Source organism: Octodon degus, unplaced genomic scaffold (genome assembly GCF_000260255.1).
Source record: "Octodon degus isolate 3935 unplaced genomic scaffold, OctDeg1.0 scaffold00106, whole genome shotgun sequence".
Taxonomy (NCBI): domain Eukaryota; kingdom Metazoa; phylum Chordata; class Mammalia; order Rodentia; family Octodontidae; genus Octodon; species Octodon degus.
This window is the reverse complement of record NW_004524682.1, coordinates 4,255,897-4,283,196: the sequence shown is the minus strand read 5'-3', so window position 1 is coordinate 4,283,196 and position 27,300 is coordinate 4,255,897. Positions and strand designations below refer to the sequence as shown.

The 27,300-nt window shown below is 35.3% G+C and overlaps 1 protein-coding gene across 1 annotated transcript in view; it reads left to right on the top strand.

The window, feature by feature from the left end:
• The first annotated feature begins 16,893 nt into the window (after positions 1-16,893).
• Positions 16,894-27,300, top strand: part of Samsn1 (SAM domain, SH3 domain and nuclear localization signals 1) — a 51,884-nt gene continuing 41,477 nt past the window's right edge. The window contains exon 1 of the mRNA XM_004639085.2: positions 16,894-17,013. Coding sequence (XP_004639142.1) covers positions 16,957-17,013 — 57 coding nt within the window. The 5' untranslated portion in view covers positions 16,894-16,956. The remainder of the gene's footprint in view (positions 17,014-27,300) is intronic.

The window sequence follows — 27,300 nt, the reverse complement described above, 5'->3', positions numbered from 1 at the left end:
TTGTACCAACATGAAAGGACTTGGGCCACAGAGTCAGATTTGCCCTCAACCCCCTTTATTTCTTTAAATCAAGCATCTTCACATCTTCTCTGAGCCCTTATATTCCCAGATGAAATTATCTGAATTAGTGAAATGACAAGTCTGAGTATTAAATTATACATAAAATTTTTTCAGGTTTAGAAAAAAATCTTCACTGAATAATATTGCTTTTAAATTTTATTATGCTAGTTACTTCACATCTAAAACAAAGAGATTGTATTAAATTTTTCCTTCAACATAATTCAATTAGAAATACACACTTCATAGTTTTGACTACATCATATAGTTAGTATTTTTGTAATAATGTCAACTATGTTACTCTAGGAAATGACTGGAAGGAAATAATGAAATATCCCATATTCATTAAATGATTTACTCACATACGAAATATATCATTTCTCAGGAGGCTGTAATGAAATTTAAGAATGTGAATCAGAGTGCTTTAACTGTCTTCCTGCTCTCTAGTGAATTCTGTCATTTCAGTAAAGAATATTACTTAAAATGTCTGTGCGCACAGATTTTTTTGTTGCTTCAAATACTGAAAATATATTAAAGACTTCTCTATTTATAATAGGAATTACTTAAGCTACTCAAGGTTAGAAACTATTAAAGAATACATGGCCTTACATATGTCATAGGTTCGGATGCCACTTACCCAAATTAGGAAGAAGTCATTTTCTCACAACAAACTTACAATTATCATCACAGTTCATGACATTTGGAGGAAGCATGCCTAGAAAATTATACTTCTACTCCAACATCCTTGGTATTGATCTTAGCTATATTGTATGTCTGAGGAGCTTTGCCTGCATAGGGATAGACATTTCAAACTGTAGATATAAATCAGGTTCTCCAATTAGGATAAAGATCATGGAAAACAATTCTGGGAACTCAAAGGGCTAGTGCCTGGAAAATTAGTTTTATATATTTCATGCCTAGGAGTTTTCAAATGAATTATTTTTATCAGCATCAAACTATCAATATCAAAATAATTTAAATGACTATATCAGGGCCAGCCTGATAGCTCAGCGGACTAAAGCTCCTGCTTAGGCAGAGTGCAGTGGCTAGAGTTTGATCCCCCGAGTGCTGTGGTGGCCCCACCCCCAGGCCGCACTGAGACAGCGTGAGACTGGATGTGGTGGCGCGCACCTGTAATCCCAGGGCTTGGGAGGCTGAAAGCAGGAGAATCACTAAGAGTCCGCTCTATGTAGTGAGACCCTGTAGACCCTGTAGACCCTGTCCTAAATACAGGAAAGGAAAAAAAAGGATTAAATGTCTAGATCATAGAGCTGTGCCTTTTTACCGCAACAATCCCATCATTAACAATAAATTCTCATAGGATTGAAGGCCAAAGTATACCTCTGCTGTATCCAGGTATTATACAGCAAAAAAGAGAACCCTAATGGAGCATTATGGGTCATGTTGGGAGAAGGTGAAAGGTCATACTTTCCTCCATTTCATTTGCTTGTTTCACAGACGAGGGAGCGGTTAGGAGGTGTAGTGCTCAACAAGCTCTGACCACTTTTGTAGACTGGGGAAAAAGTATGCATTCCGCTCACTACTCATCACTAATCTATGTTCCACAAAATTTTATCTAACACAGAAATCGAATTATGTTCCTCTCTTGCTTTGGCAACAGGCCCTCATTCCATCCGAGTGTATCCTTCCATTCCTTTAAACTCTGCCAAACTTAATGTAGAATAATGGACTCCTATAGCTGCCATAGTGAGTTAGCAGACCTTGATTGACTTAAAATAAGAAATCATATTGTCTCACAGTTCCTGATACTATAAGTCCAAAATCAGGATGTTGCTAGAACCATGACTTCTAATCCACTTGAGAGATTCAGTCCTTCTTGTCTCTTCCGGCTTCTGACTATCCAAGGCTGTCCTTGATTTGTGGCGGCATAACTCTAACTTCTGTGGCATCACATGGACCCCCCCTCTGTGTGATCTTGTCTAGTGTTTGCTTAATGCATATTTCCCTTTTCTATTAACTAACCAGTCTTGTTGAGTTAAAGTCTCACCCTGCCACATCAAGACCTCCTGTTAGCTAATCTAAATAGATTTGCAACAACCTCATTTCCAAATAAGATCACATGCTGGAGGTTAGCATTTCAGCATATACTTTCTGGTTGAATAAAACCCATATTGCATGCCATTTAAATCTCATAATCTGGCCTTAACCTAACACCTGTCAGACTTTTCTTCTATCTTTCTCCTTATAGAGCATAGACATTTGCTGTAAGAAATTAACTTTCATTTCCAGATCATAGCAAATGCAATCAGCCCTCTGGTCCTATCACATAGTCTGTCCACTGCTTCACTTTTTACTTGCCTATGTGGCAAATTCCTATTTTGCTCAATATTTATGCAAACTGTACCCCATCAGTGAGACACTTCCTTACTTCTTTAGGCTGATTAGCAGTTTTCCCTCTGTGTTTTACTGCTTATTATATCTTGCATTGATGCAGAACAGATTACAGTACATTGATTTCTCATCGGTTATTGGCCTTCCTGATTTCCAGTGAAATATATATCCTCTTGGAAGGCAGAGTGTGTGTCTTTCTATCTTTGGACATCTGGCACAGTTCCTGACCCAGAGAAGATACATAATAAATACTTTTAAACAGATAAGGTCACTCTCCAAATCTTTGAACATATCAAGAATGACAGGAAGAGCCTGAATGAAGTATGCCCATGGAAAATTCATATTGCATTCAATCTTCTCTCTGCCTGATCTAAAATAATGACTTTATGGAGGGGCTCTCACTGGGGCAAGAAAAGCATATGAAATGTCCTTGAGTGCCTTAGAATTCCCCAAGTTTATGACTGCATTGAATTAAGGGGTCTGCAGTTTGCAAGTAGGTTCCATGGCAAGATCATACTATCAAGGGGAAATTGTTCACCTCCTGCTTGTTGGTAGAGAGATGACCTTTGCTAGCTAAAATAAAGAAGTTGGCTTTAAATGATTGCAACATGAACAGGAACATAAATGTTTATTTTTCCCCCTGACATTTATCATCTTACACAGAAAGTTTCTTTTCTCTTTTGAAATAGAAAAGTAGTTTCTTTTCTCTTTTGAAAGAGAAAAGTTGATTTTCTAAAGTATCATCTCCACAAATATGAGTTGGCAAATTCAAGTCAACATCTAATAGAGAATTACAGGGCCAAGATTTTTTGGATCTTTCTTTCATAGCCAGATATCTCATTTCAATGAATAAATTGCAGGAAAGACTGTAAACTCAAAATTAGAAGTCCTGGAAGCAAGAGCTGAGTAGGTAAAAAGGAAAAGCCAAACAGGTTCTCATATGTGCAAAATCAAGTCAAATACTTTACAGGAAAGCTGTTTGAGTAAAATAATTAATGATAAAAATTTTGGAGCTTTGGAAAACAATGGCAAATAGATCAATAATAGATTACTATTATCATTAGGAAAGTATTTTGATATGTCTTGCAGATTAATCTATACAACAGGAAATACTTTTAAAGTGGTTTGTAGTCTGCATTTCAAAATTTTATATAGTTTTTCATTATTTAATTCAATAGTTATCCCACTTGCTATATGTTTCTTAGTTTTAAGGGTCACAAAATCTGAGGTTTTGCTCCTAATGTTTGTCAGTCCCAAGAGGTAGCCTACTGTGTATGTGTTTTTGTAGAAGTGAGTTTATGTATTCATTGGACAAATACTTCTGGAGCCTCACTTCTCCAGGCTCTATATCAGTACAAGCAACAGTATTGGCTTTTGCCCTTCCAGGTACCCAAAATTAACCAATAAACAGAATAATAATAAAAGCAATGAATTGCTTTTATATAATGGTTTGGAAAAGCACTTTTGTTTAAATGAAATGAAAGCTGATGACAGGGATTCAGTCCTATGAAAAGTAAAGGGAAAAACACTTCATGTAGAGGGGAGACAGAGAGAGAAAGAGAGTTCACCAAAATCTAACACTAAGAAGAACCAAATAGCTGTTCAAGCACAGAAAGAGAAGATCAGTATGATCAGCTTACAGAGGAAAAAACCAGAAAATAATAAGCAGGCCAAGAGCAAAACTGTTCAACACTTCCTGGTCCTGGGAGAGACTGGAATTAAAGGTCAACTGCAAACCTACGGTTAAATGCCATCATCAAATCTAAGTGAAAGCAGAACTGAATTCCCCTATAGAAATTTCCTCTATCCAGCAGATCAGGATGAAAAGAATATTTAAATTTTAACATGTGACAGAAGAGGAACAAGTTACACTAGCCAGATATATGCACAGACTTTGGAAATTAGGTTCAATGTGTTACCAGAAAGTTGAGTCACACAGTGACCACATCCTAACATGAAATTGTGGCTTGAATCCTGGAATCTCCTGCTTTCCTTTGTAAACAATAGAATTAGTGCTAATTAAAAATTTCTGTGTCAAGAATTTTATCTTTCTTTTAAAGTAGTACAAATCAGAAGCAAAACAAAAAATTTCAAGTGATATGTATTTGCATTTAACAAAGTAATAAGAATTTCACAGTATTTGTTGCAATACATAGTGTTGTCTTACAACCAGTTATTCGTAATACCAGTTATAAGCAGGTAAAATTGGAAGAAATAAAAAGAAAATGTATAAGAAATTAAGAAGACAAAAAGGAGAAACAATTGAAAAAAGGAGATTAAAGCATTAACTGCTTCTTTCCATAAATCAGCAGAAATGCACAGTACAGTTGTCCAAACCATCCTGCTTACATACATAGGTAAATCTCTTTCCCCCACTCCCTCTCCTGTCCTCCTCAACTCATTTTATATTCTTACTGATTTAATTATAACAACAGTCTTGTAAGGGAATATCTGCGCTAAATCTTCCAAACTTCACTCACTTTTGTCGTTCGACAGGCGCTCCATGAAGGAGTGGCAAAAGAGAATACACACCACAGGGGCTATGCTTTTTCTGCACATAGGTCCTCAATGTAACTGAGTGTAAGGGTCACCTCAGGTGGTCACAATTCCTAGCTTTAGAATATTGGATGAGTATCTGTTTTCTCTCCTTACAAATATTGTTTTTCAGTTAATTATGTGTTTTCTCAGGCTGCGAGCGCAGATATTACATTGGCTATTTGACTCAGCATACTGCTTATTTAACAAAGAAAACCAAGGCTTTTTAAAAAATTTCTTACCAGTTTAGCTGCAAAAGTCATGGAAAGTTTTCTTCTGAGAAAGAAAAGTAGCATTGACTTACAAGTAGCAAACTTGTAAAATCTTATAAATGATCACTTGAATGTTCCCTTCTTATAAATGACATGTGCAAATACTTCAAAAACAGAACACAAGGGGGTTTTTGAGCAGATGAACTGCACTGTGGCTTCACACTTCATGTGGAAGTTTCATTTTGTGTGTTTGTGTGTTGGATGGGGGAAGGCAGTGAGCCGCTATTTACACTATGTCTAGTTTTCTAAGAATTGCTCCTGTTACCCTTCATGTCAAAAGGAAAAACACTTCTCTCTAAATGAAGTGTGTCCATATATTTACACTTGTGCAATACATTTGATTATCATGTAATTTCATTTTGCTATGGTGAGCATTCTAAATCAAAAGCATCTGCCATAATTCTATTCATTTGCAATGAAAATGATATAAAATAGTAATATTTTTCCTTATAACAGTGCTATAGTGAGAGATGAGAGTGTGAACATCATGCAAAGGTTTTGATTATTTTAAAAATAGACTACACAATTGATACTTTTTATGGCCGTGCATTAGCAGAGTTTCTTAGGAAAAGGGCTAAACCATAATCTGCTATAAATTTTGCTTATGAGTAGATGTAGAAAGGAAGTAGAAATTATCTTGCTCTTAGGGTTTAAGAATGGCTTTTCTGAGAAAAGGAAGTTCGTATTTATGTCTTCAGTAGTATTTTATTAATTACATTTTTCTTCAGTAGGTAGAGACAGGGAATCATGGTCTATTGATCAGTGCGCTTACCTCCCTCCTGTGCTTCTGAAGAGCAAAATACAAATGAAGCAGGGGATTTCAAAACCACATGTGGAGTGTGCTGGGCTCAAGTAAAAGTGGCTAAAAATACCTGCTGGAGAAGCTCTGTTTCTTAGGTCCCTGTTCTACTATGAACACAAATTACTTGTAATCAAACAAAGAACAGTTTGGCTGATGCTGACTAATGCTCTTAGTTTAGAATTGTTTTAAAGGTTGTTAACATCAGCACAAGTCTTGGGCTATTGTTTTATATTATCTTGTAAAGAATGAAAGTGTGAACTATGATATAGGACAAGTTCCTTGTCTTCGAGAGAAGACTAGGGCAAGGTGAAGAGAAAATAATTCTTTGAATGTGACAATGGGGTTCCTTACAAGTGTTTGTATTTGTGCCATGTGTTTTTTCTACAGTACCACACCAGTGGCTATGTCATTATGTTGTATTGTGAAGTACAAAGGGTGGTGACAATGATCAGTTTTAAATAATCAGCTATATGTTTATTTATCAGATAAGAGTGAGTGTAAATGTTCTAAAGGATGGCATGAAAAATGAGAATCAGAGATGGTGACACTGTGAAGAAATATAGTTGGTGAAACTAGATTTCTTAGGTCCAGATGCCATGATTGGCACCTTCCATGGCCCACATGTGTTGGACCTTTGGCCACCAGCCTGTGGCATTACTGAGAGCTAGTAGAATCTTCATGAAGGGCACACATTGGACAGAAGTGAGGTCACTGCAGTCAGGGCCTTGACGCAGGCGTGGCTGGGCTCATCCTCTCTCTGTTTGCCTCTTGGCCACCATGAAGTGAACAGGCCTTCTCTAGAACATATCCTGGCTATGATCAATTATTCCCCAATAAACTGAAAACAGTAAAGCCGTGAAGGCATGGACAGAAACCTCTCAAATGATGATCTAAACTAAATGTTTCTGCCTGTTAAATTATCTTGGGTGTTTTGTCACAGTGATGCAAAGCTGACTGGGACACTTAGGGATTAGCCACATGTATTTTTTTAACTTTTTTTCTTCATATTCTGTAGGGACTTAAAGTTTAATATATCAATACTTGATGGAAAATACCTGTTCCATGTTATGCCTAAGATGTTTTATATTCAGACAGATAGTGAGGTTAAGCTCAACTGCCTATGTTGTAGGGTAATATTAATAAGCTTCTCTTCTGCATGATTAACAACCTAAGTTTGCAGACCAAAAATTAGAGAAAAGGAAGGGCTGCAAGGACAGCCGACATTTTGACCTTAGCCTTTCAAGGTCAGTGAGGACTCAGGACATAGGAGATCCCATATTCTAACATCCTGTAACTCAGTTGTGTTCCAAATTTTCTGATCAAGGAGATTATAGGGCCACAGAGGAAAGTGATCGATGTTGTATAGTGTGCCTAAGGAGAGTCTCATGGAGAGAAAACATTCTCTCAGGCTTTCACAGAGAGCAAATTAGTCAAGCAATGGCCGTGACTCATCCACATGGCTGACACTGACAGGATCTACAAAGTGTGGTAGAGGGTTTCAGGATAAATCCTGAGGGGATTTGACTGACCTTATCAGATACAAAAGGTACATTTCATGTTTTACAGGTCTTGCTTTATCTTGGCCATCCAGCAGAAAGGTATAAAAATGAAGTGTAAAAAGTAAAGCCATATTAATATGCTGAGCTGTAAAAGGCTCAAGTCAACAACTTCTGTCATTGTCAGTCTTGCGGAAAACCCACTACTGTTACTGACTACTGGAGAATATTGGAATATTTTGCTGAATTCAGGCACCTACAGTATTTAAATGACAATGGAATACCCTTCTTTGACAAAACTAAACAAAAAATAGGTATACAAATGAATGACCATTTTGTATATGTATGTTCAAAATAGGATAGATACACAGCTACATTCTCTTAATTCAATGAATAGAGAGATTTGTTCTAATAGTGTTTGTGGACAGATTATCATGTCTGCATCTTATACAATGAATAACCACTAAGACACCAATATGAAATGTATCAATTATTATAACTGTGCTAGTAAGCAGTTTTGAAACTATCTCATTGCTAATTGTTTCTCAATAAAATTATTTTTAAAAAATCAACAGAAGGATGCAACCCACAGTAGTATAGTGAATTTGGAAAACATAATGGGGAAGAGATGTCGACTAATGCTTTCAATGATGAAGGTTAAAGGATCAGAGCAAGTAAGTGGCATGTCACAAACTGCAGTAGCAGCTGCAAGGAGCAAGTCAGTGTGCATCATCAAGCCCTGACATCCCCTGAACTAGAAAGAGGATTTGGGAGGATTTTCACCCGCACAACCTGAATGTTCTCAGAGAAAACAAGTGCAGAAACTGCTGGTGGAGGATGATCTGGTGTCAGGACGCCCATGCTTTCTGATTGCCTGACAACTACATCTGCTTACACAGAGACTCCAGTTGGCTTTCCATGTTACACTCTTAGGGATGTACCTGCTACCAGGACATGGTGGACATTTGGTGATAGCTCTAAGGTAGAAGACAGAAAGTAGACAGAAGAAAGAAATAAAAACATAAGCAAAGGAAATAAATAGAATAGATGAAACTTCTAAGCATGATAATTCATTAGCTGCAGAGACAAATATTTCATGTATTTGTTTACTTGTTATCTAGTGTGTTACATATATATATATATATATATATATATATATATATATATTATATATACATATCAGGCAGTTTTCTACTAACTATATGATAGAATTTCAGTTAATCTCCATAACAATACCTGTCAGGTAGATATTAATATTATGCATTTTAAGGGAGGACTAAGTAAGTTATTAATGTTACTTCAGTAAATAGCAGGGGCAGGACCCACAGCAGGAAGTCTATCCTCTTTGTTTGTTGGTTGGTTTGCTGTTTGAGAGTCTGGCTGCATAAATTAAGTTGACCTTGATCTCACAATGTAACCCATGCTGGCCTCAAATTCATAACCACCCTGGCCATCCGCTGCCTCACCCTCTCCAGTGCTGTAGTTCTAGGCATGGGTCACCTTGCTAGCCTAGCTTCCTAATGACTATGTCTAACTGCCTATCCAACATTTCAGAACAGAATATGATGAAAAGGGGAGGGGACAAGCAGAAAAAAAAGCTTTTGCAATCTAAAAATACTGAAAGTAAAATAAAATATTTATAACAAGGATTAATAGAAAAAAAAGGAAATGTTGCAGACTGTGCAACAAAATCAAAACAAAGAAAAAATTAAAAATTTAAACACAGCAGAGAATCTTTGATGTCCAACAGTAGAGTAATTCATTTTTCAAAATAGAGAACAGAGAGATGAAGGATTTATTAAGGAAACACAGATCTTCAGGGAATAAAAAAAATATTCTTATTGAGACACATAATATGACATTTTGAAATGCACCAAGGATAAAGGAAAAATATGGACAGAGAGAGAAGAGAGAATGGATCAGGGGAGGGGATAATCCATTCACAATAAAGGAAGGATTTGAAAGACATCAGACCTCTCCACAGGTCTGGAAACTAGAAAGCAAATGAGGAGGTCTAAATCCTGAGAAAATAAAAACCATTTGCAGTCTAGAATCCTATTTCAAGTCAAAATACCATTCAAATGTGGAGGGTCTGAAAGGAGCCGGGTGGCCTTTTTCCATTAGGCAGGTTTCTGCAAATGAGAGAATAGACTCGGGCCAGAGAGTCTTAGAGGAGATTGAGGAGCTTAATTTTAGCCACAGTAGACAACAGTCAAGCTACATTAAAGAGAGGGAAAAAAATTAAAGTGCCTGACCAGTTGAAATTACAAGTATGTTGATTAAAATAAATACTCAAAACAAATCACTTAACAGATTTTCTGGACTGCTTATTTGGGAAACTTTAGCAATAATGCATAGGCAAACAATCATATAATCAGAGACATTAATTCCAAAAATAGATAGCAAAGGAAACATGAAACAGTAACTACTGTTTGACTTAGCTGTTATTATTTACCCAAGATAATGTAAATAATGACTAATTGTTTAATGATTTTAAAGGAGTTGGAGAGTGAGAAGAGGAAAAAATCCTCAAGGACAAGAACAGGAATCGATATGCAACATGTCATACATAGAACAAGAAAGTACTGGCCTATTGTTTGAAGAAATGAATTTAACCAAGTAGAAAAATTCAGTTAACTTGGGAGGGGTAAAAGCAGGTTGCAACAAGAAGTTTCAGTGAGGTGGAAATGGATGAGAATAGAAGCTTTTGCTTAATTGTTTTTTACTGTAGCATTTTTATTTTCTCAAAACTAAGTATGACATTTAAAGGAAAGAAGGAAAATACTACAGAGATACAATGATTATGATCACAGTTTGGATGTGATGTTAAAGTAAATAAAAACTGTTAAAGTCCAAGATTAAAGGGATAACAACAATTTTCTAGAAAGAGAAGTTGGAGAGTTATAAATGCAAACCAAAGAGAAAGTGGATAGAAGGTAGTGATGATAATAATTTACGCATAGACATTTATCAAAGGTTAATACCAGATGTTCAGGCTGCTATAATGACATAATATGAATGGAGTAGTTTTTAAGCAACAAATACTTATTTTCTATAGTTCTAAAGACCAAGAAGTCCAAGATCAAATCCCCAACAAATTATTGCCAAGTGATGTCTTATTTCGTGGTCGATAAGCATTGCCTTCTTGCTATGTCCTCACATAGTGAAAAGAAAGAAGGGTCTCTCCAATCCCCCTTACTCATCAGGGATCTACTGTCATGACCTAATCATCATGAAAGACTCTTTCCCAGAGACTATCATCTTGAGGGGGAGGATTTTAACATACGCATTTTGAAAGAATACAAACATTCAGAACATATCGCCAAGGAACTTCAGAACCTGAGGAATTTCATAAAGTATAACTTCTGCTCTTAGTCTGATTTACCTACACATTTTTATATGAATAAAATTAGAGGAAATGATATAATTGTATTTAACATTGAAGAATGTAGGTTGGGTTGAAAAATAGCAGCCCTGTCCTCTTAGGGTTGAATCTTAGCTGCAGAAGAAGATTCTGGATTGTTTGCAAACTTTTTCTTTTACACAAGTAATGATTGAATCCATTTTCTCCACAAGCAGCTGCCAACAGCTCAGCATTACGCTTTCCCTAGTCCTTTCTATTCTTGACCCCAACTGCCGTGTAAATCACTGTTTTATGCCAGGTTTGTAAGTTGGCCAAGACATTGTTATGACATGGAATGATGGTGATGAGCTGAAGTTTGGATTGAATCCTACTCAAGCACTTCAAAGATGATAACATTAGTAGCAGCTCATGAAGCCCTGTGAGGATTACATGAGAAATAATATATAAATTGCATAGCTTATTCATGGTGTATAATAAACACTCAAAATGAAAATCATCATTAATGATATTATGTAGTTTTGGAATAAGATTACTTCAGGAATATTATGACTTAATCATAAATGAGTGGCTTTATTTTATTGTTATTTATTGTGACAACTACAATAAAAACCCTAATATAACTTTGAAATCATTTGTAAGTGTATGTTTGTAAGTTATTGAATCAATTTGAGTAATTTGTATTGAACTTCATCAGCTCCTCTAAATATTTCAAACACATTTGGAGTAATAGTTCTCATTTTTTGTTTTACTCAAACTTCTTACACTGTATTTTCAAACATTTTGTCATATGTACATGAGATTTAACGAGTTATTTGTCTCAAGGCAGTTTCACCCTGAACAATTCTTTAGCTTCATTGTAAATCTTGGATCATTGGTCTTTTTTATTTATCTATACTCTCAATTTCATCAGCAAACAAAATAATGAAGTGCTGCATTGTTTCTTTAGAAATTTAGAAAACGAAGTCATTTGGCAGACGCAAGCTGTCTCCAAAAGGTTTCCCAAGATAAACAGAACCAGAGTAGAACTCCCATCTCTCAAAACATTTTAAGCACAATGATAGATCCTTTTGGGGGACATACTCTAATTAACTACCATGGAGATTTTTACATTTAAAACTAGAAGTAGCAATTACAGTGTTCCAGATTCTTAGTGTGGATATTCTTCTGAAATATATATATATATATATATATATATATATATGGAATCAAACTTTAATTTTTAAATAAAGCTTAAGGTCAAAGAAAGGGAAATAATTACACAAATCTATATTCACAGAAATCCATCTAAAATGTCTTAATGAATATCTCTCCTCATGTTGGATAATTTCACAAGACTTGAAAATTCACCAAGGCTTTCTTTTTCTTAACCCTAGCAGCTTCCATTGCAATACTAATATTCACCTGTGTTATTCTTTTTCTTGCAAGGCAAAACTAATTAAAGTTCCTACCCCTTTCTAATTATTTAAAAGTGTTTCTGGGCATCACATCTTCATTGGGAAGAGTGTATGGGGACTCCGCAATGAAACTCAGGCAAGGCAGCATATCATAAAGAGAAATTAGGAGTTAATTTCTAAGCTAAACTTTCCTCCTGTAGACTCACTTGAAATGAGCTCAGAAACTGCGTAAGAAGAAAAATCCCTAAAATAAAAAGAGAAGTAAATAGGGGTTCCACAGCCAGAATTGGTAAATAGTTTTGGAGAAGAAAGAAATGTAAGGAGGGCACAGGAAAGTCATTACTCCCTTCCCTGACCCCCACTGTCTGCCTCGTGGAACCGTTATGCTAGCTTTCCTTTGTAAATTCCCAATGCAAATAAAGGAAAACATTTTATTAAGAATAAGATTGGGGACCTGGGGTAGAGCTCAGCAGCATAAGCTCCTGCCTGGGAAGTACAAGGTCCCAAGTTTTACCCCTGGTACCAGAACCAAAAAAAAAGAATAACATAGATAATGACAGAAGAAAACAATACCCAGTTCCCCATGTGCCTTTAAAACTAACATCTAAATTATTCCAGAACTTCACAGAATTTCTTCAGATGCCAGTAATCGACTGCTTTAGGAAATCCTGAGTAGAATTCATATGATAGTACACTATATCTGGATCATAAGGTTTTATTCTATCATACAAATGGAATAGTTAGGGTTTATATGATAGTGTAGGATCTCTGTCCTACTAATCCATAAACAGAGAGGGAAAACAGTAGTGGAACCTGAACTTCTATTAATTTCCCTTTTCTACTGAAAAAAAAAGTAATCTAGTTTCGGGAGCCACATAGAAAGGAGAACCTTTTAAAATGATATTTCTTTTATGACTGATTCTTTTTGTTCACCATACATGATTCTATTCTTCAGATTTAAATATAATATGGCCTGCTCTATTTCTATACAATGTTCAATCTATTTCACATTCAATGTTGACTTCAAAATTGAAGTCTATGATGATCTTATTTCCTTTATTTTAAAGTTCTTAGAAGACCTCACTCTGTTGTCCTACTCCATCAAAGCACTTGAGATACATTCAGTTGTCTTCCAGGCTTTTCTTTCTCAATTAGCTTTCAGTCCTGGTTATCCAAGCAATCCATGGAGTAATAGGATTGACTGTGGCCAAATCTACTTGTTAGAGAACATGTACCTGTTCAGTCCCATTGTTGAGGTTTGATTTCAAACTCTTTAATCATTAAACAATCAAAAGTGACCTCAGATAAAATATAGAGTAGGATTCATCCATGTAGTACTACGTTTATTGTTCAGCTTGGTTATAGAAGATGCAAAGATGTAGGTGCAGCTCAGCACTCAATCTGTGTCTCATGATTCAGGTCAACAGATTTTTCCTCAATAGCAACTTTTCTGAATCTTACAATTTTCATGAAATCTTACCATTTTAGCACTCTGCTAAGTAAATATTTGTAGGTTTGCTGAAACAACCCATATGCTTCTTCATACTTTCCCATAAACTACACCTCAAAGTGTCATTTGGTTGCAGTTTCTTTAACATTTGACTCACCACCCATGACGCAGGTATTACCTGATATTTAGGCCTCAAAGCCCCAACCTTGTTCACCCTCTCTGGGTTATAAAACTGTTGAAGTAATATGTGAAGGCAACGTGCTTGAGATGGCTGTTTCACAATTTCCCTCTTTCAGTACAGCTCTTAAGCAACATGTGGCCTAGTGCTTTAATGATCAGCTGGATTCAGGGAGCTCAGTATCGATTTCCGTCTGAATCCTGTTCTGCCTTTGATGTTTGAGATTGTTGAGTTAGTCTGTGTCACTCACTAAATATCTCAGTGTCTTCAGAATTCCATCAAATAGAAAAAGGGTGAAAACAAAATTTTGCTTAACATCAGAGAGTTTAACATCATGAGGTCATAATAGGCCCTCAAGTGTCATACCTGTTTTTTGATCTTCAAGAAACACTTAGCCCGAGTAGAAGACTGATTGGAAATTACTTCTGTATTGTTGAAGGAAAATATTCATTTTATTTAGATTCTAAATATTTATTATGGTATTAATGATGGATAAATACCTGGAGATTATAAACTGAGATTTTATGCAGAGTCCCTGAGCAAAATACCTTTTAAAATAGAATCCAATCCAGCTGGGTTACCAGGAATATGGGTGTTTAATATTCATTAGGCATCACTGAAGAAATAGAGACTGGAACAGATACTATCGCAAATGTAACTGTTTGCCATTTCATGCCTTTTTAAGACCCATGAAATAATGTTGACATGAAACGTTTTTGAAGTAAGTCACATAAGTAAGTATGGCCTTTATTGGTATTGATACTTGTTTTCAAAAAAATTCTATCATATAATAAATGAAGCATTATCTTTCACATTTTATTGATTAAGCATTGTTGAACCAATGTATATTCATAAAGAACTTTAGATTCAAAAAGTGCAAATGTTTCATTTAAGAAATGAACTATTTCATGATTTTCTATTTATTAAAAGATGGACTAAAGTATTTCCTTAGGTTACTGCCTTAAAACTCAAACAGAAAGTTTAAAAGAAAGAAAACTTCTAGGGAAATATCCAAATGTAACATGTTCAAGTCTCTCAATGTTATTTCATCAGTATTTTGAAAATTTTAGCCTATTAATTTTCAAAAATATATTACCAGTCAGTCACAGTGACACTTGCCTGTACGCCCCAAACTCTGGGAGCAAAGCCTGAAGGCTTGGAAATTTAAGCCCAGCCTGGGAGCCCTGGTTGGACAGTTTAGCAACTTAGTAAGTCCTGTCTCAAATGGAGATGGATGGAGAAGAAGGAAGGAAAGGCAAAAAGAGGCAAAAAGAGAAAGGAATTAAAATGTATTATGCACATATACCTATTTCCCACAGGGGTGTAAGCATTATGTATTAGAAACATGTACTAATCAAAATAAAATAAAACAAAAAAGAGCTGTGGATGTAGGTTAGTGTGAATGTCCTGGTTTTAATCCTCAGACACCCTATTGCAAAAATGAAGAAAAGGGCCAGCCAGGTAGCTCAGCAGACTAAAGCCCCTGCTTAGGTAGAACACAGGGACCGGGGTTCGTTCCCCAGAGTGCCATGCTGGCCCTGCCCTCAGGGTACACTGAGAAGGCGATTGAGACTGGGCATGATGGCACATGCCTGTAATCCTAGTGATTGGGAGGGTGAAAAAAGGAGAATCACTGGGAGCCTGATCTCTGTAGTGAGACCCTGTAAATTCTATAGTAAATACATAAAAAAACTCACCAAAAATAAAGAAAAGAAAGGAAGTATAACCCTATTTTTAATATCTGATAGAAGCACAGGTACTATAATTTTGAAAGCATATTTATCTGATACTATTGTAGGACAGAAATATTAAATTTGTCGCTGTTAGTGAAGGGATTTGCTATAGTATCAACTGGCAAATAGCGGACACCCAATTTAATAATTTTAAAATAAGTTAGTAAAATTTGAACACAAACTGCATCAATCAGGAGAGGCTCAGCGATGTGAGGGGAAACTGAAAAATAGAGCCAGCTGATTTGGCACCTAATCAAGCTACCAGTTACGAATGTGGCACCACCACCTTAAAATTCTAGAAATTTACGAGTAGAAATCTGAGCTGGATTCCTTAAAGTTGACCAGTTTTATGAGAGTGAGCATTTCAGATGTTATTTGAAACTTGCTTTGGAATATTCTCATTTTAGCAGGAAGCTTGAAATTCTTGCTTTTACTTGGAAATAAAAGCCTTTATAATAAAGCTTGGGGTTGCCTTTATAATAAAATCTTTAATTTGATAAGGAAGTTTTTCTAACTCATATTAACACTATTCCAAGCCTATTAAAGAGAGAGTTTAAATACTTCATTGATCCACTGGGTCATCACCATAACAGCAATTATGTACAAGAATAAGTCATTATACTTGTGGCAGGAAGACATCTAGCTAATTGGGGGTTCATTTAATTGATTTCTTCATTAATCAGGACTTTACAACAGAGAAATACATCTAAAAAGTAACATGCATAATCATTTACTTGTGGAGTTACTTCTGCATTTATATTTAAAGTAATTTCATTGATACTCTATTTACAAACATGCATTAAATAGGGTTAACATTGTCCAAATTCTCATTGTTTCTATATTCTAACAATATTTATTTAGAAATGTAAAATTGAATACTCTGAGTATTCTCTCATTTTAATAATAAAAAGAAAATTTTGCATATTTTAACCTGTTGACTGAGATATTTTCTTCCTTATTCCTGGAGATCGTCCATAGGTTTTTGTTTTTATGTGAACTGAGAAAATGAGTTTTCTTAGATGTCTTTAAAACTTCAAGCATATCACAGTGTGAAACTTGAGAATTGATTCCCAGAACATAGCAGAAACAGAGCTATGAAGAGTTACCAAATATTTATGGTTAAAAAAAAAAAGAAAAAAAAAAAAACAAAACAAAACACTATCCATGTAGATCTTGAGGTCATATCCTGACCGAAAGAGGAAGTGGCAGATCATTAGTCTAAACTTATCTGATGCTGCACCTCACAGAAGCCAACTGCTGACTGGTTTTAGTCGTTTCTCCAACGGCAAAAAGTATACTAAGTAGCAGTAATCTGTACTCACAATGTTGAAGAGAAAACCATCCAATGTATCAGAGAAGGAGAAACATCAGAAACCAAAGGTAAGATAGATTCACCATAATTAAATAAATAAAACTACGCCATATTATAGAAAACACACCCAGGGTTCTAGCTGTTGGTTGTAAGTTGGTTCAAGTACAGAATTGAATGCAATGGCAAATACGGAAGAATGACACTGGGAAGTAAGATGTTACCAACTAACAGTTACTGTGTCTGAAGGGTTTTTTCTTCTTATAATTTGATCAGTTACATCTTTAGCTGAAGCGTGAATAGATGAACTCCACAAATTGAATTTGATTTTCTGTGTTTGAGAGGTTCGATGGTTGAACTCTTCAATGACTGTGAGCGTGTCGGCATTTTACCTCTTAAGAGTTTAGCTTTTCTTAATGTATTTAATTATGAGAAGCTTGTAAATGGAGTTACTTAAATTAAGGCATGAATGTTAAAATATCATAGTTTGTTTTTAGACATGCATTTTTCCTACTCTTTTCCTTAAACTAAAAATTTTTACTGGAAAGAGGATTAGGCTATGTTTTGAGAAATATCCAAATCCCATTAACTGCTACACTTGACTAGTTGGTGTTACATAGAGTGTTATTTTACACATTGTCTTGACATTAATTGTACCTTAAACAGTATGATATAGGATGATAAAATTTAAATTCTGTCCCAGAATTTAAATTTTGTCATCCTATGTCATAGGATGATCCTAAATGAGATTAAAAATATTAAAAATTTATGAAGTACTCAGACCTGAAAACATCTCCAATAATTGTACATGTTTTGAGTTTCTTAGGTTAAGAAAATTTTCAATCTCTGAGTTACACAATAGTAAATCCAGATGTCTTTTTAAATGATTGATTTATTGCTTGGTATCAGCCTTTGTTAGGCACTTGTTTTAGACAACTGGGTTGGGAATTGATTGCGATTTTTCAAATTAATATGGCATTGGACAATGATCAACATTTTGAGATGTTTTTGAAGTTACTGCACAGCATTTTCAAAGGAAACCAGAAAAAATTATTTTTAATTTTTAAACCAAGAATACTGAAACTTTATTAATTTTGATATTTTCTGATAGATATAAAAATCTTATAAAACCTTGATGAATATCTTCAGTTGAAAATTTAGCTGTGTAACATATTATGAGTTCTGTGTCTTCTAATAAAATGAAAACCGAAAGTAACATTTTCCAAAGTATACAAAAAGGTTTTTTAAAGCATCATTTAATTCCTAATTCAGAATTAATTTTACATAAAATATATTTGATTAAACCTATCAAGTATTTACTTGGAGGTGGTTGGGGAATATTGTAAAAATTAATATGAAGCCATAGCTTTCCTCAAATATTTAAATTTTAAATTATTTTGTAAATGCTCAAGTATGTAGTGAAATTCTATCATGTTTATGGCACTGAATTATTTCCATATTGATGTTTGTCACTATTTGGCTCAATAACAAAGCTCATTTCAACACATGTAAAATACTTTCCATGTCATTGACTTTCTTATTCATGAAATAAAAACAGACTTGACAAAATTTACACCAAAGAACAAAATATATCAAAGAAAATAATCATATTAAGACGTATGTTTTTCTTTGAGTGAATTTTCATTTTCTTTAGGTAGATGTTTTCATCCTGTGTGAATTTTAAGAGATGTGAGTTAAATGTATGAGTGTAGCTATTTCATACCTCAGATCTTGTGGGTCTTTCGTCTTTTATAACTTTGTCTGTACATGTGTGCCATCTATGACATTTACATGTGCATATAAATACTCCATATCCCTTTCCTGACCCCAGTCCTATTCTCCAAATGTCTGTTTTTTATTTTACTCTTTATTTGGGTGTTTTCTTTTTAATGTGGAAGGAATATTTTTCACATTATTATGTTTCCTTTTTTTTACTGTTTTAAAATTCATTTTAATGAGAAAAAAGATAAAATAGCAATGAAACAATTTCAAAATAGGTCAGGAGGACAGTTACAATAATAAATACATTGTACATTGTTGTCTTCGTAGTAGTTATTCAGAGGACAAGATGCAGACATGATATCTTGTCTAGACAATATTAGTACAAACCTTTCTTCTCAATGAACTAAGAGAAAGGAGCTGTCTGTTTCTTAATTGATAGTTATTTCACTGTATAATTTTTTTGAATATTTTAATTATGGATGATACGATGATCCTCACAAATTAGTGACTAGCCAAAGGAAGAGTACAAATCCCTTCATCTATTGAAAAGGAATATAAGACCTAGATCTTTCAAATAGAATATAACCACAATGTAATTGGTCTGAAATATGAGAAATCATTCACTACCAGTTACACAGTACATGATACTATCGCCTGGTGGATAAACACAAACCCTTAGTAATATACTCTCAAAATTTTGGAAAGAAATTTTTTGTTATAGGAAGTGTTAAACAGTTGAGAAGTAACAATGTCAAGAATAAAAGAAAAGATTGTTTAATAATTTAGTCCATGTTAAGTCCCATACGTAACAGTTCAGGTGACCTACTACCCAATGCACACGTAAAGCACATGACGTCACGTACTACCTACCGGAAAAATTATGCAACTTTGCATTCAAAAGAAAGAGAATGGAAACAAATTAAAGTTAAGTAAGTGTAATAATAGATGAGACCATACTGTACATTTTGAAACCTCTAAAAAAGAAATCTAAGTGTTTCACTCTAAAGAAATGATGGAAATAGATATGTTTAGCATGATTTAAAATTTTACAGAATCCATATATACATTAGAATGTCACATTGGATCTCAATTATATATATATATGTATATATATATATATATGGGAAGCATAAAATATACTAAAGGAAATAAATGGAAGATTTTGTTATTAGCATTTTCGAATAGGTTCTATATTTATGGTAAGATTAACAACATTCATGCACTAACAGGTATAAAAATCCTGTAGCCAAAGTGACATTATTTTTTATATTGACAATACTTACTAATTAACATACCTATTACTAAAAGACAAGTAAATCAAAATACATATTAAAATAGTTTTACTATTATAATTTTATCATTAATATGATACCTTTTTCATTTATTCCCCTGTTTATTTTTGTTATGGGTTTTTCCTTTGCATCTCTCACAAGGCCAATAGATTCAAATTTATCAGAAAACATTCATAGCATAGATTGAGAGTCAGATCAAAGATATTGCCCAACGGAACACTGAAGTATTTGGAGAATTGTGATAGAATCAACCCATTATATGCACTGAAAGTTAATGTATTCTACTAAACGTAATATGTGCTTCAGCATGGTCTAGGCATACAGGAAAACTCCAATTTTAAAAGAAATAAGTGTGCATTAATTTATTTGGTATCTGTGAAAACTTTGTGAAAGAATCACTCCTATTTGACCCCATAAATGAAGTACCCTAGACATATACAAGGTTAATTCTCATTGAAAAAGACAAATAGATAAAACAATGTCATGTGAAATACACACAATGCCAATTTCCAATATTGTCATTCTCAATTTTCTTTCCCCATGCTATTACAAATAACTACACTGCCAGTATTACTTCCGTATCTGACTTATTTGACAGATCAATTTTAAGGAGACAAGGGAGTCCATATTGTTAACAGGTTCTTATAATTTGAAAAACTGTCCATTTCTTTCTCTGATTAAACATGGAAAGTTCATCTATGTAATCTCTCCATGTGTCTACCCAAGTTTCCAAACTTAGAATTATTTTTAAAATCCCAGAGCTTTCCTGATATTCAAATACTTAGAAGAAAATCAGGACAACTAGTGTTTAAATGAATATAAACATGTATCTTTCTTCTGCACCTAGTATAAGACTTTCAGAGTAGGAGGCTTTCAATAAATATTTCTAAATGAATAAAGTCTTTAATCTACCTAAAGAGACCTGGTTCATGGATAGATACTTATAAATACTATATATTTTTGTTATTCTTGATAGCAAGTCTGTCAATGGGCATGTAATAAAGTTTGTAAGCAGAACTGTAATTTATTTGTAAGTTGTATTGTATCAACTCCAGGATACCAAATTTTGCACAATCCTGGAGAAGCACACTATTACATAATAGTGTACCTCTGTACCACTTTATGGTATAATGAAGATTATGGCATAAACTTTGGGAAAGAAAAAAGGAACGGATCCTGCAAATAAAACTTAGTAAATGTAATTAGAACAACTTGGCCTTTATTTGGCTGGATTAATGATCCGTGGTAATAAATTTTAACTGAGATTTTCTTTGCCTTAAGGAGATTCTAGTACCACTGTTATTGTAAAGGGAAACGTGGGAACGATGTCACTTCCTAAAATAGCTATTTTTGTACCGTTCTTTTTAATCTAAAGTGCATACTAAATGAGACACCATTAGTGTCACAGATGCTAATTTTTACTAGCAATGACTGAAGTGGCATTCTTTCCCATTTGCATTTGATCCTAGCAGTGATGAGAGGTGATGAGTTGATTATGAGCTGTTTTCACTGCAATGCCCGCTGTGCAAATTTAGGCTCCTAGACAAGCATGACACATAGCTGTGGCATTAAAAAGCTTGCTTCGTTGTTTTTTTCTATCAAGCCTGTTAAAATATACTTTAACTCTTATCTAACCAGTTGTAAGAAAGAGTTATCTCCTTGTGCTGGTGCTTATTTCAGGACAGGCTCTTGCATGAGGCACTCAAATCCCTAGCTTTCAAAATCTTCTCAGGGCTCTTATGAGATAGACATTATTTTCTCCAAATTTACCGGGAAGTAAATCGTCCTATAGATGCCAAATGTTTTGGATATATTTTGGGGATACGGTGATGCCCTTAGGTATCATTGCTAGTAAAAAACAAAAACAAACAAACAAACAAACAAACAAAAAAAAGGTGGGGAGATATCTAGGACAGTTTTTCAGCTTCTGAGACTGGGCCCCTCTAGTACCTCTACTGCTTTTTCTGGACTGTAATTTCACGTGAAATACACACGCTTCTTCTGAATGGAAATAGATATGTTTAGCATGATTTAAATTTAGATTATTTACTTGACGCTGGATTTTAAAATAGAACTCTGTAGATTATAGGTAATATACTAGATTAGCTCTTTCCCTACTTAAAAAATGCTCTGTATAAATGAATGTTTATTTTTCCTTTTGGTTATTCCTACCTTCTTTCATAAAAGAATCTCTTACACAGGTTCTCTTCATTTATGTATTCGCTTAGTATTTGCTTCCCAAATGCCAAAATTTTGGAAGTAAATTGCAATGCAAATGCACACCAAATAAGAAAAGGCGGGAGAAACTGAAGTAGAGACCATTTTGAAAGATATCCAACAGTTATGAAAATCGGGTTTAACGTAGTGTTCCCAAGTACTGGGCACTGTGGTCCTAGAGGCCGGCAACACGGGCCTAGCAGTGGAGTAATGCAGACCCTCTGCCCTCCTGCTCCACCCCTGCGCAATCAGGACATGCGTTTTCACAAGATGTGCAGGCGTTGTACAACCACTTCAAAATTTGGAAATGATATTCCAGATTGTTCATTTTAAACTTAAATTGAACTTTCCACTAAGCACAGCCACTAGAAATTAACCACAAAATTGGTATGCCACTTCCAAACACATTTTTTTTTCCCCTTCAAACTGAAATTTCCAATTGGATTTGATTGTAGATTTTAGATTTTGATTTTAGGGCACTTAAAATTTGGAGAGATGAAATCATAATTTGCTCTTTTCACCAACTTCAATTGATTAAAATGTTGATTTAAGTTTAGCCATAAAAACTTTCCAAGAAAGTCTGGGTTCATTTTAGTGTTCCCAGTTTACAGATTAACCAGCAATCATTTTATTCCAAGCAATTACACAGCAAAAGATTTGGGACCAAACATTTTTTATTTATTTGAAAAGTGCATAGACAATATGCAAAGAGATCAGAAGATAAGTAGTTGAGAGATGATGGAGTTTATTCTCTTCTTTGTTTTGCAATTTGGATATTATATATAGCAAGAGTAAGAACTTATGATATTGATTTTTAATATACTTGATTTGTTAAAAATCAATTTAATGGAATCTTATTTCTTATTTCTTTAATCTTTCTTTTCCTTAAAGATAAATGGCTTCATTAACTGAGACTATTGTGTTTATTAAATAATGAAATGTAGGGGCTGGAGAGATGGCTCAGTGGTTTAAAGCACCTACTTGGAACAAGCTTGGCAAAGCACGGGGACCAGGTTCAATCCCCCAGCACCACATGCCAGCCAGCCAGTTCCACCCCCTGGTGGGCTAAGCTGGCCACACACACACACACACACACACACACACACTAAATAAATGTTTAAAAATAAATAAATAAAATAAATAAATAAATAAATAATGGAATTTAGTCCATATTTTACATATCTAAATTTTTTAATTTAGCACTGCAAAGTAATCCATTTCTCTTCATGTTAAGAATTCAGTTAAATTTTTAGAAATAAGATATTTATATTAGCTTCTAATAAACAACAAACATATTGCCCATTAAAAACTGATTGGTAATAGTAGAAGAAGTTGTAAAGCTGCCTCTGGTAGTAGATGATATGATTCTTAAATAAGGAGAGTCCTTTGTCGAAGAGCAGGCAGGTGGGGGCGGGCAATGTTCTCCTCATCTCTCAATAAGCCTTTTCAGAGTTTTCACTCCTCTGCATGAGTTTTCCGGGGCTGCCACAACAGTTGGGTGGTGAAAGAAAGTCCCAAACCAAGGTGTTCAGAAAGTTGACGTTCACTGTGGGGGGGAGGGGGAAGGATGTGTCCCAAGCTCCTCCCTTTGCTCCGCAGGCGAGTCCTCCTCTGCACTGGAAGCTCCTGGTGCCTCTCCCTGTGGATGCTTATATTATCTGATAGCAAACTGCAAGGCTCAGATGAGCGCCCACACCGTAGTGGCCATGTTTCTAATTATCATATAATGGCCTTATCTGCAAATGTAATCACCTTGTGAGGTCTTAAGAGTTAGGATCATAGTGCATACATTTGGCAGAATACAATTCTGCCCACCCATATGAGCTACTACTAATTGGAAGTGAGGATTTCGTTTTTAGCTGCATCTTTCACTTGGATTTCTGCCACTTTCAGTTGATGAATGCGTTATCCTCCCATGTGAACTAGACTCCTCAATACAGTGACTCCCCTTTACCTACACTAGCTAGGATTCTCCCTTACTCATTCCCTTCTCATTGAAATGCACTTCAACTGCATCCCAGGAGACCTCCACTAGGAATCATTAGAAACTGGTCAAAAAATCGTACATCTGTTCTACTTGTTGGCCAGTGCTTTGTGACCACATAATAAATTCAGCTGGTTGCTTTCCTGTGTCTGGAGCCACAACGTTTGATATTCTGGTTTAGTTGGTTCACAGAGGCCCATGTTCCTGGTGCTCTGATCACTGTCACATTTTTATGTCTCTACTTCCTTTGCCTAAAATGTTACTGTGCAACTTTTTCCAACCCAAGAACTTCTTTCCACTTGAATACCTAGCTATACTATCACCTTCTCCAGAAAGCCTCAGCCACTGACCCAAAGGCTCAGTATTGCAGGGCACTCTGGCAGAACAATAGGGAACATAGGCTAAAATGATTCAGGCCTGGATTTGAACATACTACTTTGACATCTCCCTAGTAGAGGACACTGAACATATAATTAAAACTCTTTTGAACACGAGTGCTATAATTTGGAAAATGGGCAGTATTAAAACTTGTTACAAAAGTTGATACAAAAATAAGTCAACTACCTTCTATGAATTTGTTAGCCCATGGTATACATTGCTTAATAATCTCTTCCATTTTTCCCTAATTTTGCAGTACTTGTTCGACAAACTTACTGTTTCCCCTGGCATAGTTGTTTACATTGTATCTTTCAGAGTGGACCCACCCCCAGCAACAGGGCGTGTATCTTATTCATATTTGTATCTCTGGCATTTTGGGGAATTCAGTAGAATTCAACTCAATCTCTCTGGCTTTTAGACTCAATCTGTTTTCTATTACATATCAGTTACCTCTGAAAACATTTACAGAACAAGTATAATAATCCTTTCTCAATCTATGCATAAGGAGAGAGGGATAATATTACTCACAGAAGTGGCCTATTCCAGAGATGAATAGTGATCCCAGCTGTGCCTATACCAAAATAAAGTAATTGTTTCTAGAATCAAAATATAATAAAACAAAGCAATAAGCAAATATTGTAATGTAAACTACCTAAAGGGCAATCATTAAGAAATCAAGCCAACTCAAGGGTTAAAGCACCTGCAGGCAAGCACAGGAGTTGGGGGTTCAATCCCCAGCCCTGCTGTGCTGGTCCCACCCCAGGGGCAGGCTGAAATGGTGAGTGAGACTGGGCATGGTGGTGTGCGCCTGTAATCCCTGCTCTTGGGAAGCTGTCAACAGGCAGATCACTAGGAGTCTGATCTAGTACTGAAACCCTGAACACCATGTAGATCTTTCCCTAAAATTAAAAAAAGGAAAAGAAATCAAATAATCAGTGCTAATGAGGCTGTGGAGAAAAAAGAAAACTGTTATAGTTTGTGTCTTGTTGTCCCCCACCTCCCCCAAGTCTCATGCAGTTCTGGGTTGAGGACTTCTAGAGTTTGAGATTAACTCATGATCAACTGGGATTAGGAGTCTTAGTACACCTGGGATTATGGGTGTGAGTACTTCCCCCAGCCTGGGGCAAATAGCCTGAAAGCAATTTAAGAAAGACTTCTCTTTGTGGGTGTGGTTGTGCTACTCCACCATTTTGCTCTCTTGCTCTTTGCCACCACCATGAAAGGTTGGTCTCTGCCATGTGCTGCTCTACTTTGGAGCCTGCTGAATATGGACTGAAATCCCCAGTAACTCTGAGCTAAATAAACCTTTCCTTCCTTTATTTTGGGTGTTGGGTATTTGTCCCAGCAATGAGAGAAAAGTAACTGAGACAAAACCTTTCTACATTATTGATGATAATTCAGAGTAGTACAATCACTATGGAAATCAGCATAGAGATTCCTCGGAACTTTAAATTAGAAATCCTTGACTTGACTTAGCTATTCCTCTTTTATGTATTTTTCCAAAAGAGTTAAATACATCACATTAGAGTAACATATATGTACCCTTGTTAATAGCAGCATAATTCATTCTAGCCTAATTTAAGAAATAGCCTGTCTGTCCATCAGGAGAAGAGTAGATAAAGAAAATGGGGTATTTACACACTCTGCCATAAAGGAGGCTAAGCATGAGTGATTTGTAGAAAAAAGGGTGCACATTGAGACCATAATGTTAAATGAAATAAATCAGACATGTTTGCCTACATATCAACTGCTTTCTCTTATGTGAGAAAGTCGGTATATTAATAATGAGCAAAATAAAAATATGATAATGGAGATATCAGGATATACCTTTCTCAAACATGGAGGGGGAGGAGGGGGAGGGAGAGGAGAAGAAGAGGATGAGAAAAGTTAAGATGTGGTATGCACGTGGGCCAACTTCCCATAAAGAATGTAATTATTACATAATGTAAATATAACTAATAAAAACTATAAACTAAATAGAAAAGAAAACAAAAGAAGTCCCTGTATCTGTTGAGGTGAGGGACTGACACTGTGCTCAGGAACTTTACTCAGAATAATGGCTTCTTAGAGGGTTTGACTGAGGTTGCTGCATGGTGTCACTTCCAGTACATTTTCTCTATGCAACAAAGCGAAGACAAGAAAATGATTAAATTTCTTTTTTGTTTATTTTTGATGGAACCGGGGATTGAACCTAGGCCCTTGCACTTGCCAGGGAAGTGTTTATTCTACTGAGCCATCTCCCTGGCCCCCTTTGTTTTCTTTACTTTTTAAAATTTTAGTGGTTTAAATTGCTGGAGTTAAGATTCAAGGAAAATTAGATAAAATTTTATTTTATTTTATTTTTTGCAGTACTAGGAATTGAACTCAGGGCCTTGCACTTGCCAGGCAAGTGCTTATTCTACTCAGCTATTTCCCTGGCCTAACAATATTTCATATATTATCTATTTTTATAGTCAAATCTGTTGCTCACATTTAATCTGCTGAACTATTTGGCCAGTTTCTTTCTCCTTTCTCCTTTCTCTATTCTCCTTTGTCCTTTGTCCTTTGTCCTTTCTCCTTTCTCGTCTCCATCTCCGTCTTCGTCTCCTTCTTCTTGGTCCTCCTCCTCCTCCTTCTTCTTGCTATATATTAAGCTCATGAGCTGCATATGAGTGGAAAAAATATGCTGTTCTCTCTTTCTACACTAGACAAAAAAGAACACTGATTTCTGTCTAAATGTGAAACTCAGCAAACCTATGCCAATTCTCTTGTTTTAAGATGCTATG